The sequence below is a fragment of the Amblyomma mixtum genome, chromosome 5 (genome assembly GCF_055824585.1).
Source record: "Amblyomma mixtum isolate Tamu chromosome 5, ASM5582458v1, whole genome shotgun sequence".
Lineage (NCBI taxonomy): Eukaryota > Metazoa > Arthropoda > Arachnida > Ixodida > Ixodidae > Amblyomma > Amblyomma mixtum.
Genome location: NC_143016.1, coordinates 21,400,969 through 21,416,246, shown reverse-complemented (window position 1 = coordinate 21,416,246; position 15,278 = coordinate 21,400,969). Strand labels below are relative to the sequence as shown.

At 43.3% G+C, this 15,278-nt stretch overlaps 1 protein-coding gene across 1 annotated transcript; it reads left to right on the top strand.

Moving 5' to 3' along the window:
* Window positions 1–1,351: 1,351 nt before the first annotated feature.
* Window positions 1,352–9,277, top strand: tsu (40S ribosomal protein S12 homolog tsunagi). The gene is made up of 6 exons (XM_089543591.1): window positions 1,352–1,493; window positions 3,856–3,915; window positions 4,007–4,084; window positions 6,364–6,500; window positions 7,318–7,445; window positions 9,163–9,277. The coding sequence occupies exons 1-6, from the start codon at window positions 1,433–1,435 to the stop codon at window positions 9,212–9,214; spliced, it is 516 nt and encodes a 171-aa protein (XP_089399717.1). The 5' UTR covers window positions 1,352–1,432; the 3' UTR covers window positions 9,215–9,277.
* Window positions 9,278–15,278: the final 6,001 nt, after the last annotated feature.

Here is a 15,278-nt window from a genome sequence, read left to right as displayed (position 1 = left end):
TTTAGACCGCAAAAAGTTCCTTTTTGGTGCTAACCTACCGCCTCCCCCATCACCGGCCATCGAGTGCCCCCCCCCCCCCCCCCCGGAAAAAGTTCTGGACGCCCTTGGTTCAAGAATAAAATTTCCAGCACCGTGGACGTGCAGCAATGCAGCTTTGGATTCAGAGGTGATGTCTGCATTTTTGTTTGTGATCGCTGATACCATGTGCTTAAGCCCTTGCCAGTGGGTGCTCGTAATGATATCGTGCGTGTGCATTACCGCTGTCGCCCGTTATGCGGCCGGACGGCCGCTTTGCTCTTAAAAAAAAAAAAAAAACGGAATGCTACTGCAGCTAGGCTGTAAAAAACAAAAACGTACCAGCTTTCTAATAAAAAGTTGAGCTCGCGCACGATGTTCGTGCTCTTAGGTTTAATAAAAAGTTGAGCTCGCGCACGATGTTCGTGCTCTTAGGTTTGTACGTAGAGGGGGCCGGGCTTTGTCAAGCCGCAGTTATGCGGCTTTTACCCGTCACCCCCAAGAGAGAAAATAGACGATTTGATTTGATTTGTATTAATCGCCGATTTCGGAGGTTTTGTACGAACGGTGTCGCCGCCAAGCGGCTGCCCCTGGTACCGTCCGAGAGATGATACCGGCGAGGTGTTCGGCTTGGTCCGGGGCGTTTACTGAATGTCGTTCAAACTTTTAAATCCCGACGATCTACCTGCTGTGCACAATCAAGTCTCTGTAAAGCGCATGGCTTAGGGGAAAGCAGCGCAACCGTGCGACCGAAAGAGCACGGGCACGGGTATTGAGTTTCGGTGTACCATTCTTGTACGAAATTTAGTCGACCTCTGTCATTATGCTGTAGCAGCCGCAAACCACAAGATAAAAGCGGTGGTATGTAGTATGGTGTTCAAAATAAGTGTGAGGCAGCGACAGTGCGGTGAACTACATAGAAGTATCAAAATTTTGCGCTTTGCGAACTAGTATTTTGTTTTCTCTTTCAGTATCGCCGAATAAGGTGTGAAATTTTCAACACTTATTCTATTAAGAGATTTTCGGATACTTGCGCTGTACGTGCATATACATTACCCGCTCGAATATACATTTTCGAGCGGGTAAGCCAACCTAGCGCGGCTTACGTGCAATTTTTTCTGTGTATACACTGTATACAGGAAATTACGGTAGCCATAGCACGTGACCATGCAAAGCCTTCAAGAAGCCAAGCTACCTGGGATCATTTGAGCGTTTTTTGCTCTTAATTTTGAAAATTTTATTTTATTAATTAGTTTTGGTGGTTTTGGTTAAGTTTATTACATTTATGACTGCTGCAAAAAGTTGTGAGTTACAAAAAGTTCAGCCGCCATCGCTAGCGGCCGCAGTGCCGTGTCGCGGTTTGTTTTCGTTCTGAATCTTGCAGACTTGCTTGCATTAGCGTCGCACTCGTGCAAAGATGGCGGATGTATTGGATCTTGACGGTGGAGAAGACTTCGAAGTTGATGAGGAGGGAGACCGTGAGTGTACTTTAATATGGAACGACATTAAGTATGCAGTTCAGCTCAGTGCACTGTGTGGCGTTTTTCGGTCGATTGCTGGTTGAACCGGTGTAGTCGAACAGCTTAGCACCAACTCGCGGTCGCTGCTGATGACTGACTGCACAGCTTCTTTTTCGTTACCTTGGCGCGATTTTGATGTGTTTTATCGCTTAATGATGTTTTACAGTACCGCTTGATGTTCACCGAATGCTGTCTTTGTTGATGTTACGGAGGTATATTTGTGCGCACGCATTCCTTTTGACATATAAGACCGCGCATTGTAAATGACCTGACACATGGCGGCAGCATTTAAAGCTCGATTAATTCGACGGTAAAGAATATTTCTCCGCGCCTATCGCTGTTACCTTTCACGCTCTTTATGCTTGTATGTTGTGGTCCTGGAGGGATCGAAGAGGGAAGTGACAGCGTGCCGTACCAAACGCCCGAAACGTGTTCCGTGCATTAACTACGTATCACAGGCGGCTTAAATTAATTCGGGGCCCTCTACCACGATGTCCCTCATGTCCTACGCGCCGCCTCGGGACAATAAAATCCGTACATAGCACATAGCGTAACCTTTACTAGTTCATATTTGTATTTGAGACCCGTAAGGATTCTCTTTAGTTTCAGTGCGTAACTGCTGCTTGGCTGTCAAGAGTTAGATCACATTTTTTGTACAGGCGAAGCATGTATCGTTTTCGATTACTGCAGATCTGAGTGGAACTGACAGTTCAGACAGAATCATAACCCACGAATTCATTCGTAGACTTAACAGGACCTGCATAGCTTGGTACCCCAATTCAGCACTTTTGATCAGTTCCTGGTTAGCAGCATAAACGCTTCAGTTCAGGGCAAATTCTGTACAGTTAGGTGGAGCCTTAATAGCTCATGGCTTCGGGAAGCCTGGAAAAAGAATAATAGGATTGAACTAATTATGGTCATGCGGATTTTTCAGCCACATGAATGGAAAAGGTGCTCATTTAACAGAGCAGAGTTGTTTGGAACGCGAGGTTGTCTTCAGTTATATCTGAAATTATTACTGAAAGCCAGTCATATTATTGATTGTTTGAAATTATTGATTATCTGTCTAAACTGTCAAATAACTGACCACTGGTCAGAAGCATTTCTTCATTAAGCGCAGTATTACATTGCCAGGCAGAGGTAAGGATTGCACTAAGTGTATTTCTTGCATGCTTTTAGTGGATTTTTGGTAGTGGCACTAAGTTCCTAATGCTTCATACCTGTGAGTCATTCTCAGAGCCTGTGCTACGCATGCAGATTTGACGGCATTATATCTGGTCGCCATTTTGGTTTACACTGAACACACTAAAAGGCCATGCACATGTCTGATTGACTTATCACCACGTGCTTCGGCCCTCGCTGTAGAAGCTGCATGCTGTTCCTGTCATGGTGCCTGTCACTTTATATGCGAGCGCTCAGTATGACTATTCAAACTGTAAAGGCATGTTCAAGGCTGCTGATTTGTAATGTTATGTTAACTTGCAGAAAATGCGGTGTTTTTTGCCTAGTAGTATCAGGGTCCTTCGAAATATTTCTGAAGGACTCTGGTAGCTTTCTGGATACAAAAGTGTACATTTCGTGGGTGTATGAGAAGTGGTGATCTCATTATGGGCAAATTAAATTTTGTATTCGTGACACTACATGAATGGCATTAAAATTTTTGGGTATTGAGCCTTAATTACAATTTTTTTTTTGCACCTGTGGCACGGGTATTAACTGTGCATCTGTCTCAACACACATGAAATATTCGTTCTCTTACATTGTTAGTTCATTTGCATGCTGATTTCATAGTGGGGTAATCTTTTTGTAACACTCATCGTTCCTAATTTCTTGGAGAAATGAGCTGATTTGGCTCACGCAGTTCAGTGGGCTGGTTTGGCCAACGTATGAGAAAGCAGTGTGAGTGACTCTTCTTGCTGGTCGTTGTAGGCTTGGTAGTTGGTGGGACCATTCCACTGGGCTTACTGGCACCAGCAGCTTTTCATTTCAGTGGCTTGAACCATGCAAGCATTGATTCCTGACTTGTTACTACGTGGAGTGTCCTCAGAGTAAATCTCTATGTAAATTTCAAGTTTGAATGAACCAGTAGAGCAGGGAAAGAATTTTCGACAGCCATTGAGAGGAAAGAAAAGACTTCTATATAAATTCATTTTATTGCTCTCTGCTCAAATGCTAGATTTTAGCATATTTGTGAACCTTTGTTTTGTATAAATTCCTTGCTTTTTTTTTTTCCAATAAGGGTGGTCTCTAGGCTCTGATGATACTCTAAACAAGTGCGCTGTGCTTATGGTACTCATTTTTTTCGTGATCATTGTTTCAGAGAGTGTCCAGAAACTCAAAGAACGGGCACGTAAAAGGAAAGGACGTGGTTTTGGGTCAGGTATGTATTCACATACCACTTGTTTGCACGGCACATTGAAGTTTCACTTCTAACACACACACTGGGTTTGTTCACCTGCTGTATCTTATAGAGGGTACTGCAAGAGAAGAAATCAGGGAATATGAAGCCATGGACGTGGATGAAAACGACGAGCCGGGCCCGCAAAGGTGTAAGTGTCTACAGTGAAAGAACTTTCACGACTTCCTCAAGCTACATGTGCCCAGCAGGCATTATCATGATCGTGCGAAAGGCTGTGGCGGTTTCTGCTGCCCTATGCTGTGTATCCTATTTATGTTTGTTTTCTGGTTCTAATTGCACTCGCTATGTGCCATGTTAAAAGTAAAATCAGTGTCTGGCATTGCAGCACACCATGCTATTATTGTTGCCCGAGTGCACTGGAAGTAACTTGGGCCAATAACATAAAGGGACGTTCGGGAAGTACTGCAGCCCATAGAGTACCCTGGACAGTAAAAGAGAGGAACGGGAAAGAAAAGAATGACATTGATAGTATCAGCACTCAGTTAAGCCTCAGGGGAGTCTGTTCTGTTCTGTTATTGTGCACAGGAGAAAAGGAGAAATGAAAGGCAGGTTAGTTTGTTGTTATGTGCGGTTAGTGGGCCACGACATGGCCATGACCAGTTAGCCACGTAGCTCCGCTGGAGGACTGGGAAGCTATGCCCCCCCCCTCACGGCGAATTCTGCAGCCAACATTGGCCAAGCGAGTGCAACCACAGAGCGCCACCAACCTTTCAGCTCGCAAAAACTGATGAGAAGAGAGGGAAAAGTGCGGGAACGCAGAAATTCAAAATTTGACTACAGACAACTCGTCTTTTAACAAACTCGTTGACAAAAATTTTTTTTTCTGGAGGATATTTCTGCAACTTTATTAGAACCTCTTTCAGAGCCCCTTAAGTTGTGATGTCAGCAGCTGCCTTGGCTGAAATATGAGCCTGAGTAGGAAACTTCTGCAATGAGGGAGGTTGACTTTAGTGTTCTTCCATTAAAGGGACACTCATGAAAACTCCATCCAATTATTTTTCTTGTTGAAAATTGACTCTCAGGCATTTTATGGCCATGTTAATGTTTGTCCGGCTGCAAAAGATGCATTTCTTTGCTAAAAAATTTGAATGAATAATATGCCTGCTCGCTGATTTAAACTTTTGACGAAATTGCCGAAAAGGATGGGTTGCAATCGATTTGAAGTGAATGGCAGGGTAGTGTGTCCTCTGGGGTCCACGCCCAAAAGTCTGTGTTGATGCACACATTTTACTTGCGAAATCAGCTGGTGATGGCGACATCTGTATTTTGTTTGCATATTGGAATATTGGCATCCAAAGTTACTTATGTGTATTCATGTTTTCGTCTGATGATGGCCGTATAAATTTTAGCTGTGGTTTACATTTCCTAAGTGACCCATGGCTCGCAGAGAGAATAAACATAAATACGAGTTCTGAGCTGGTTAGTGAGGTATTAAATAAGCATTAAATGACCAACTATTTATGAGATTGTGAAGACCTGTCCTCCGAAGGTTTTGACTTGGTATCATATATGAAACAAAGCCAGACGACTAGTTAAAAATCTAGCGAAATGATGTCGGTATGGCCTGGCCTATGAAGGAAGAGGCAGAAATGTGAAACATTAAGGTTAGCTGCGTGAAAGGAGAGAATGTTTTTCTAGAACCATGCTGGCACCGAGAAATTGTTACATAGTTATCACTAAGCAGCTTTGTTGTATGGTTAGCAACAGTGTGTGTGTGCGGGAAGTTTGCACAGTGGGAAGTGAGCAATATTTTCGGATAATTAATGTGTAGAGCAGAGTTGACCTTGTTGAGCCTGAACACAACACGCACTGCTTTTTATTCTTATATCCCATGATTGACATTGGAATGGTAGTTGCAGCTGCTGCAAACCAAAATAGGGCATGATATGCCTTGGCTCTGAACTCATACACAGTGTGTCCATCCATGACATGAAAACCTGATCAGTTAGGTTAACGTGAGTCAGTGGGACTTTTTGCGTTTATGTTAAAAGAGCATTGCGCTAACTAAAACATTTCAGAGGGCATTACTGCGGCATTTCAGTGCCAGAGTAAACTGGCACTACAATGATAATTGTTGAATTAAGGTGGCGGACCGCACAGTGATATGCAGCAATTCAAATGACTTTGTGGCATGGCAGAAGACCTCTGTGGAATAACTGCACTCTGTGTTAAAGTGGTGTGCAGTGGTCCTGTTATTAGTAATAAGGGAACCAGAAAACATTAAATTAACTTTCAGCGTGTATCATTCATCGAGCATCCCATCTGCATTGTCTGCCAAGATAACCGAAATATCCGATTTTTTGGCATCCAAAAAATTGGTTGGACACTGTACTGCTGAGCATTTTCAGAGACTGCCATTATTGTGACTCACTGTGTTGCCTTACTGTTGGTCTCTTTCGAATACCACAGCGGTTGAAGGCTGGATTCTGTTTGTGACTGGGGTTCACGAAGAAGCGCAGGAAGATGACATTTATGAGAAGTTTGCCGAGTATGGTGAGATAAAGAACCTGCACCTGAACCTTGATCGGAGGACAGGGTTCCTCAAGGTACGCAGGTGGTTTCACTGGCATTTTCATTCTGCAACTTTTCACTCTGTTTTCCCCCATAAGTTAATTGGTGCAGAAGCTGCATGCATTTTGACCCACATATGAACAACATAGCAACGAGTGGGCCCCTCCAAGCTTGCATGTCTGTTTTCATAGCTGGGTCTTTCTATAGTTTGTTTACATATAGCTGCACTAGGCAGAGTCATATGTATGCCTTGTGACAGACTGTATGTATACAACTTTTGAGTGTGTTCATGTGGCATTGTTTCTTCCTGCCTCCATCTCCTTAATCTCATAACACACACATGGCAAAAGTTGAGCATACCTAGCGGCACGGGTGGGGACTTTTTATTTCGTTTTGTTAGTCCTCACAAAGTATTTGTCCCCCATTCAGTGCGACATGCACCGAGTGACTTGGCACATAAGAGAAGGTCACTGCAGTGCGCATTGCAGCTTCAGTGTTCAACCAGCGTGATTAAAGTAAGTTATTGTTAGTTAGGTTGGCTAGCCATACTCTTTTAATAGCTGGGAACAGTCCATCTGTTAAGCAGCAAAGCTCCAGAGCTCTGCCTGAAAACATGAGATGTGTAACTGCTGGCTGTTATGTGTTGAGTAGATGTGCGACGCCTAGATGCATTAGTGCATGTTATTTTGTATATGAATGCTGAGTTCATTAGTTATATCGTGTTTAGTTTACAAATAGCATCTGTTGCAAACAAAGCGCTCTTGCAGCTCAGAGTTGCAAATTGTCATTTGAAATAGAGCCAATAGTTGGACCTTTCTCCTGAGGTACCTGTGCATTCTTACCTTGACTTAGGGTTATGCCCTTGTGGAGTATGAGACATTCAAGGAGGCCCAAGCAGCCATAGATGCTTTGAATGGGGCAAAGATTTTGGACCAGGTCATCAACGTGGACTGGTGTTTTGTCAAAGGGCCAACAAAGAAGTAAGCATCACCTTGAATTTTACTCTAACGAGGTTATAACAAAACTTGAGACCACCTTTGGAGCTGTTGTAAGGATATAAAGATCTGTATCCAAATTCACTAGACAGGATAGTTTGTTTAAGGGGGGACATGGGTCTTAGAGCATTTTTTTTTATTTACAGACCAAATGCAATGGAACTGCACAGGCTTATTCAGTTTTTTCTGCTGATTTCAAATATGCAATTTGTTTATTTCTAACCTACTTAGTTCCTGAGATATTAATATATATCATGCCATTGTCTGCTCAAACAATAGAAAAAAATGGGCCACCAGAAATTTAATTTTAATATGTGGGTAGATACTAGATTGTGTGAGGAATGCAACGCTGGAAGCAGTTTTCAGTTTTTTGTCCGTGTGGACAAATGGGCTTAATAGTTAGTTTTCAAGTGAGTTAACCAGATATACAGTACCAGAAAACACATGACACACATGAAACTAACTATTTAGCCCATTTTTCCACATGAACAAAAAATCTCTGCCTCTCCGTAACCAAGAGTCGAGTAAGCATGAAATGTTTACGGGCATAACACATTGGTTGTAGATGGTACTAGTCAAAATCTTGAAATGGGTCTAGTGTTCAACACACCACACCACACTCTTTTTGTTGCGTCGAAGCGATCGCCTGCAATAGAGCGGGCTTAGGTAGGCAGCCGTGAATCGTGGCGGCCTTGTCGCTTTCGGGAGATGCAGAAGTGTACGCGGACACGACGAGACGCAGGCCTGACAAGAATGTATATGCAGCGCTTCTGAAGGCCAAACGGCCGGTCTTTTACATGCGTGAGTGTGGGACCGCAGCACCGTTCTTGGAGATGGCGCGGAAGCAGTTTTTTAGCCAAAAGCTCTTCTCGCCCTGGAGCTCCCCTCTTGCTCTCGTCTTGTCTCGTTAAATCTCGTACGGTGCCCGGATGAGTGGAATTCAGTGCCCGGATGTTGGCGCTCGGTCTCGGCGTGAGGTCGCCACACTGCCGACAACGGGAGCTAAAAGCATTTCATGCTTAAAAACTGAAAACTGCTTCCAGCGTTGCATTCCTCACACATTCTAGTATCTACCCACATAACAAAATTAAATTTCTGGTGGCCCTGTTTTTTTCTATTGTTTGAGCAGACAATGGCATGATATATATTAATATCTCAGGAACTAATTGGCCTAGAAATAAACAAATTGCATATTTGAAATCAGCAGAAAAAACTGAATAAGGCTGTGCAGTTTCATTGCATTTCGTCTGTAAATAAAAAAAAATGCTCTAAGACCCATGTCCCCCCTTAAGGTGTGATGTATGCAAGAAATTTTATTTTAACATGCTGCACCCCTCTAGTCTCGTTTATTGCTCTGTTGATGGTAAGCTCAATGTCCATGCTCGATGATGCCTCCCTCAAACCCATTGTAGTTCATCTGAGGCATTGCTGGTAAATTCTTGATATTCACTCTTTTTGTGATGTCAGTGCCTGTTAAAGAACCCCAGGTGGTCGAAATTTCCGGAGCCCTCCACTACGGCTTCTCTCATAGCCTGAGTCGCTTTGGGACGTTAAACCCCATAAACCAAACCAAACTCTTTAGCAGCCAGGAGTATACTGCTGGAAATAGGCAGTGCCTGCCAGTGAGCTTGTTTATTTTGTTAGTGGGACTTTATTGTTTCTACTGTGGCATGCCCTTGATTGTTGCAATGTTTTGTTGCAGGAAAAGAAGTCATCGCCGAAGGGACCGGTCCTCCGACAGGAGGCGCCGTTGAGTCATATCCAAATGTCATTTCGTGTGTATCTTTTGCTGAATAAAACATCGGTTACGTCTGTCATTTTTCATTGAGCTTATTTTGCCAGATGAATTCCAGTGTGGGTTAGAATGGGAAGTGCCCAATGTTTTATTTTGATTAGTAGAAATAAAAAAAAATTTGCCATAAAGTATTGATAGAATTGGGCATAATATTACAGGCTAAAGAAAGAAAAGCTTATTAACAAAGAAAATATCGTGAAACCCCATGGTTTTGTGGTGAAGCTTTCGTATGAAAAGTGTATCCCCATTATGCGACTACATGATGTAATGTAGCTGTTCAATGCATTGTGGTTGTTTAGCAATATTCGTAACAATTTATTAGGTTTTCAATATGTTTTCCAATGCAAAAATGTCTTCACTGCCTTCACGTTGATGAGAAGGGCGCAGCAGCCCTTGTAGCATGGTGGTGTGCACAAGTAGTTTTGTATACGATTGTGTAAAGCATGTGCATATTAGTGTAGAGTTAATGTAGCAGCCTTGAAGTTTTGTCAAAATGACAGTTGTGTTATCCACCTGAAAGTGGCATTCTTGCTGGTAGGGCGGCATTTGTTTTTCTCACCTCAACCGACACTTGCTCGATGTTGTGCTCAGTGTTTTGATTAGTTCACAGGTTCAAGAATTCATTGTAGAGCTTGGTGTTTTGTGTAACTATTGTGGAATTGGGAACTTAACAACTTTTAAGCTTTCCATTGCACTAAAATATAGTCAGTCTCTGCAACTTCTAACTAGTCACAAATTCAGAGCATTTCGGTTGTGCGCATCATAAGTGCGATTGAAATTGCTTAGGCACTGAGATGAGAAAATAAATTGGCAATAAGTGCCTTCATTAAGGAAGCACTAAGAGCAGCCTTGCTTGCAAAATGCAAAGTTGCAGCGGTCAGCTGGTCTCCCACTGCACGAACTAAAATGTAAATTTGCATGAACAAGAAGTCCTGCTGCATTTCTTGCATGGAAAACTGAGTTACACAGCTTGGAAACATGGGAGTACAAAAATCCTGCAATGTATTTTTTTGGCACTTGTGACCTGTTTCCTTTTCATGACAATGCTACCAATCTTATTCTAATTAGGAATTTTGCCAAAACATTCATTCGGACCAGCAGATGTTTAGCAGCTGTTGCAAATTCCAGGTCTGTTATTGCCACTGACAAAAGCTACAGACACAGCTGACCAGGCTGGCATGGTATTATTACATGTGAGCTGTGCAACGAGTCCTAGCTTTGGAGAGCCTTACAGAACTGCTGAGTCCTGGGAGGCACTGCTTCTGAAAGAGGACGAAAAAGAACAACGCACCGTCATCCATCTCGCCCTGGCCGCTGCCGAGATCCAGGAGATTCCGGTCGACGGTTAAGGGGGAGGACATGGCTGGGACCGAGCTGCGACTCGGATCCGGGTCAACCTTTTGACGGGTGTCAATAAATGTTATTTCTCTCTGTGCAACGAGAGCAGAAATGAAAGCTGCCACTTGTGCTCGTATGCACACCTTCTGTCCGTTTCAGGTGGTAAATATGCACGCTGTGCCTGCGATGGCAACCCATACTTGTACTTTCTGTGAAATTTGTCATGCATATAAGTAGACCTTGGGTGTTCCAGGCCATTCCAAGTGCCATGAGTTAAGATTTTGCATTGCAACAAAACTTTTTCTGCTTTGGCCTGCATGCCCAGAAGGTTTAAGATACTTCTCCTGCGGTCACGTCTGGATACTGAGTGCAGCTTGCTGGTGAAGGTAGCTTGAACAGTGGCATGATTAGGAAGAACCATACTTAGAGGAATTGGAAGTGGGTTGAAAATGAGAGGCTGCAGTGATGACCGAAATCACTGACAGTGGAAGAAATTATGATTTTTAAATGGAAAAAAGGGGTCATCTTTTTCTCTGAACTGTTTACAAAGCAAGCAAACAAAAAAATATGATAAGGGGTAGAAGCTGCACCCTGCGCACGTTTGCAGTGCACAGCCAGAAGCACAAGCATGCCTTGCAGAATGCAAGCTCTCTCCTGGCAATCTCTCTCTCTGATTTTGGCAAAACAAATGCTGGTTGTGATAAGCTGGCAGTGTTGAGAGGATCCGAAATTGTCATTGGTTACTTGATCCTTGTCGTAACACATGACTTTATCCCATCATCCAGTCGTGAAACAAGGTGATGCAACTTCGACTAACTTTCTCCACTGCTTCCTCGCCTTCCCCGCAATTCTCCTCCGCCTCTCTGTAAGAGCTTCGTACATGGCCAGTGCCAAACCGCGCTACGATGGTAGCATTCCCAACCTGACGTTTGGAAGAAGGCAGAGTAAGATGGCCGTCATTGCCAATAGCTTTTTTGCTGGTAGCGTTCCTAACCGGACATTTGGAAAAAGGCAGAGTAAGATGGCCGTCATTGCCAATAGCTTTTTTGCTGGTAGCGTTCCTAACCGGACATTTGGAAGAAGGCAGAGTAAGATGGCCGTCATTGCCAGCAGCTTTTTTTGTTGGTAGCGTTCCTAACCGGACATTTGGAAGAAGGCAGAGTAAGATGGCCGTCATTGCCAATAGCTTTTTTGCTGGTAGCGTTCCTAACCGGACATTTGGAAGGCAGAGTAAGATGGCCGTCATTGCCAATAGCTTTTTTGCTGGTAGCGTTCCCAACCGGACATTTGGAAAAAGGCAGAGCAAGATGGCCGTCATTGCCAATAGCTTTTTTGCTGGTAGCGTTCCTAACCGGACATTTGGAAAAAGGCAGAGTAAGATGGCCGTTATTGCCAATAGCTTTTCTTTTTGGCTAGCAGCGTTCCTAACCGGACATTTGGAAGAAGGCAGAGTAAGATGGCCGTCATTTCCAATAGCTTTTTTATTTTTGCTAGCGTGCGCCTGCTACTATGCTAATGCCCGGCCATGCTCTGGCCGAGTTGACGTTGCCTGCTTTCTGGACTTTCGTGTGGGGCTACCAAAATTGTGAGTGCAATTGCAGAGACAGATGCCAAAGCTTTTCCACGTGCCAGTTACGACTTCAGCTGTAACGAATAAAATTTGTTCATTTTGCCAAACGACTCTTAACAGCAAAATGGGCCACACTGTGGAAGAAAACTAGCAGCTTTTATTTCGACTCGTGCATCCGCAACAGGAAAAAAGGGCACGACGCAACAGTGGTTCCTCTTTCCCACGCGGACACAGACCCTGTTTCCTCTTTCACAATCATTATGTAAAAGATTACGAGACATACATACGAACATGGCTGCATGGCCTAGCGGTAGCGTTTCTGACTCGCAACCCTAGGGTCAAGGGACACAACGATGTATCTGTTGCATAGCAGCTTCAGAGGTGAAACTAGCAATGTGAGTTGTCATCTGCTGCGTGGCCCATGCTCCGATCGTTGAAGGTCCGATGCGTCGCTGGTGCGGCTGGCGCCATCTATGGGAGCCTCTTGTAACAGCCACTTTCGGTCACAACAGGAACGTCGACGACGCCAAGTTTTCTACAGAACTGGGTCCTTGTGCTATTGCGTAAAATTGAAATTGCAGATGTGGGCATTGAGTAGTGATGCTAGAATACATCGCCTGCCACAAGACTGAAATAAATAAATAGGTGTTAGACTGCATGCAGCAGAAAGCTTGACGAGTGGGCTTTGTTGTTGAGGCCATTGGCTAGGCTAAGCTTAACTTTCTCCAGCTGGTTTAACTAATGCTATGGGCTGCTGGTTAATCCAATATACTCTTGCCATTGTGAGAACAAATCTTTACCATGTCAAGCAAGTAGTTCAAGTGTGTGCCAGTGGGATTGTCAGGAGTTTAACTTTCAGATGACACCTCTGGAGTGTGGCTGAATGGTATAATGGTATCTTATGTCGCCTAGCATAAGATATAATTGCTCTGTAAATAGCCTTTGGTGCCTCCTTGAAGCAGTGGATTTTTGTCACTGTTGTGTTTGAGCCCAAGTATGTGGCACAGTGGTGCATCATAAGGGTGAAGCAGCGTTGTTCCTGACCATGGTTACAGACTTGCTGTGAAGAAAGAAGCAGGGGTCGTATAATATGATTCTACAACAGATTCCTTGCCATTTTCAATCCTCCAACATTCGCTGAAGCGACGCCACACCCCACATTCGCTCTTGGTTATTGGTTGAAGCTTAGGCCGTGGCCTACGGGAAATTAAAAAATTGAACTAATTCGGGAAGGAGTCATTATGCCGACCAAGGTAGCTGTCTGACAAACATTTTGGGGCTGCGTAGTGTGCAGACTGTCAACCTGAGGTTCCTGCAATTTATTGAGCCAAACCTTAGGGAACTGACACCCAAATTGTTTACCATGGTGATGCCAATGATCTAGGTGACCTGAAGGATGTTGAGAATCATGCATAATCAAGGTATTATTTAGGATGTAGGCAATACTCTACCAATTAAAATGAATCTTACTTTAAGAGGCTGAGTGCGGATACATGCCAATACAAGCTGCAGTTGGTTTTTGCATGCTTGCTTTAAGCCTACAGTCTTGCCGATTTGTCTGACTGTAAAAATGTTGAAAGCACATATATCCATGGCCAAAAAGAACTGGACCCAGAAACAATGTTGTTGTTGAGGTGCATTGCCTGGGACGAATGCTTGGCTGTGGCTGCACAACCAAGTGAACAATGCATCATATTTTAGGCTACAGGCACAGCATGTGAGGAAACTGCAGTTTCATGGCTTTTGTGACCCAGTTATTTCTATACTCGAGTGTGAATACATTCCAACATAAATATACTTATTTCATAATTTAGGTGCCTACAAACAGCTTGGACAGCAGGTAAAGAAATAGCATCTGAAACAGGTTCTGTTACAGGTATATGTTTAGCCCTTTGTTTGGGGTTTTATTCTTGCCAGAATTCAGGGAGTAAAAATTGGGCAGTACTTAATTAGTTTAAATTTGTGTACAAAATGGGCTAAGAGAAAATTTCTGAAATTTGGGTTTTTTCGGGTCATTTTTTTTGCAGAAAAATACAATTTAGTATTAGCGCTCATTTTTGTGTAGGACATAAAATGCTCTACTTTTGGCTCATTATTTCCATTTCCATATGCAGGCGCACAAAAAAATTTTAGCTGATTGGTTATTTTCAGATAAAGGGATGAAATGATGTTGATGGTCATAACCTAATAATAGATCTGTAAAGGTGGTCTTTCTGAGTATTCAAGTCAAATTTAAAAGTTCTGTATGGGCCGTATCATTTACAAATAATTTCTTAAAATTGTTGCTCGCAACAGATTGAGGCTAAACCTCACCGCATGTTCTTAGCTGCCCCTTCTCCCGGTGTAGACAGGGGAATCAAGCCTTCTGACTGGGAGTGCCCAAGTGATGGCGGTGGGATGGAAAGTGGCGAAGTGCAGTCCTGACCTGCATTCTTTTTTTTTTTCTCTCTCTTCTGGAGCATTGGAGTATATGAGTCAAGGGAGGAGGGAAGGCGCATCATTTTTAATCACAGACACCTACGGTGTTAATGAAGCTAGCTTGAAAATTTTTGCAGTGTGATGACTAGCGATAGAATACTAATCACACGTGCACTTTTCCTAACCTCAGTAAATATTTCATCCCTTAAATAAAATTACATTACCACCCCCTGCACAGCATTTTTATGCCCATGCAATACCTGCTTGCCTTTGTACAATAGAAGAACATTAATTCAACATTATAGTGACTATTTCAAACATACAAGAGCCTGCAGCAGATCATCATTAGCATGGGTAGTGCTTGATATTGCAATAAGATGTCTTGCCAGTGCTCGTGTTTTGGTCTATCACTTCTAAAACATACTTTTTGAACATACCCTCAGATTAAGCCAAATGATGAATAACAAGCTTTCAAAGAGGTTTAAAATTATCAGTTAACCGAAAAACCTCTCTGGAATAAGAACAAGACAGCTGCCAATTTTCTTGCGATACATTCAGCTTAATTCACTGTATTCTCGAGAAGGTGCATTTTGGGTATAAATAAGTTTGGGGTGCAAGAATTGTTTTACCCTAGAACGAAGGGCCCCTAGGTATGTGGCACTGCATTAAGACCCCTGCCTTTACTTTCTGTGTTTCT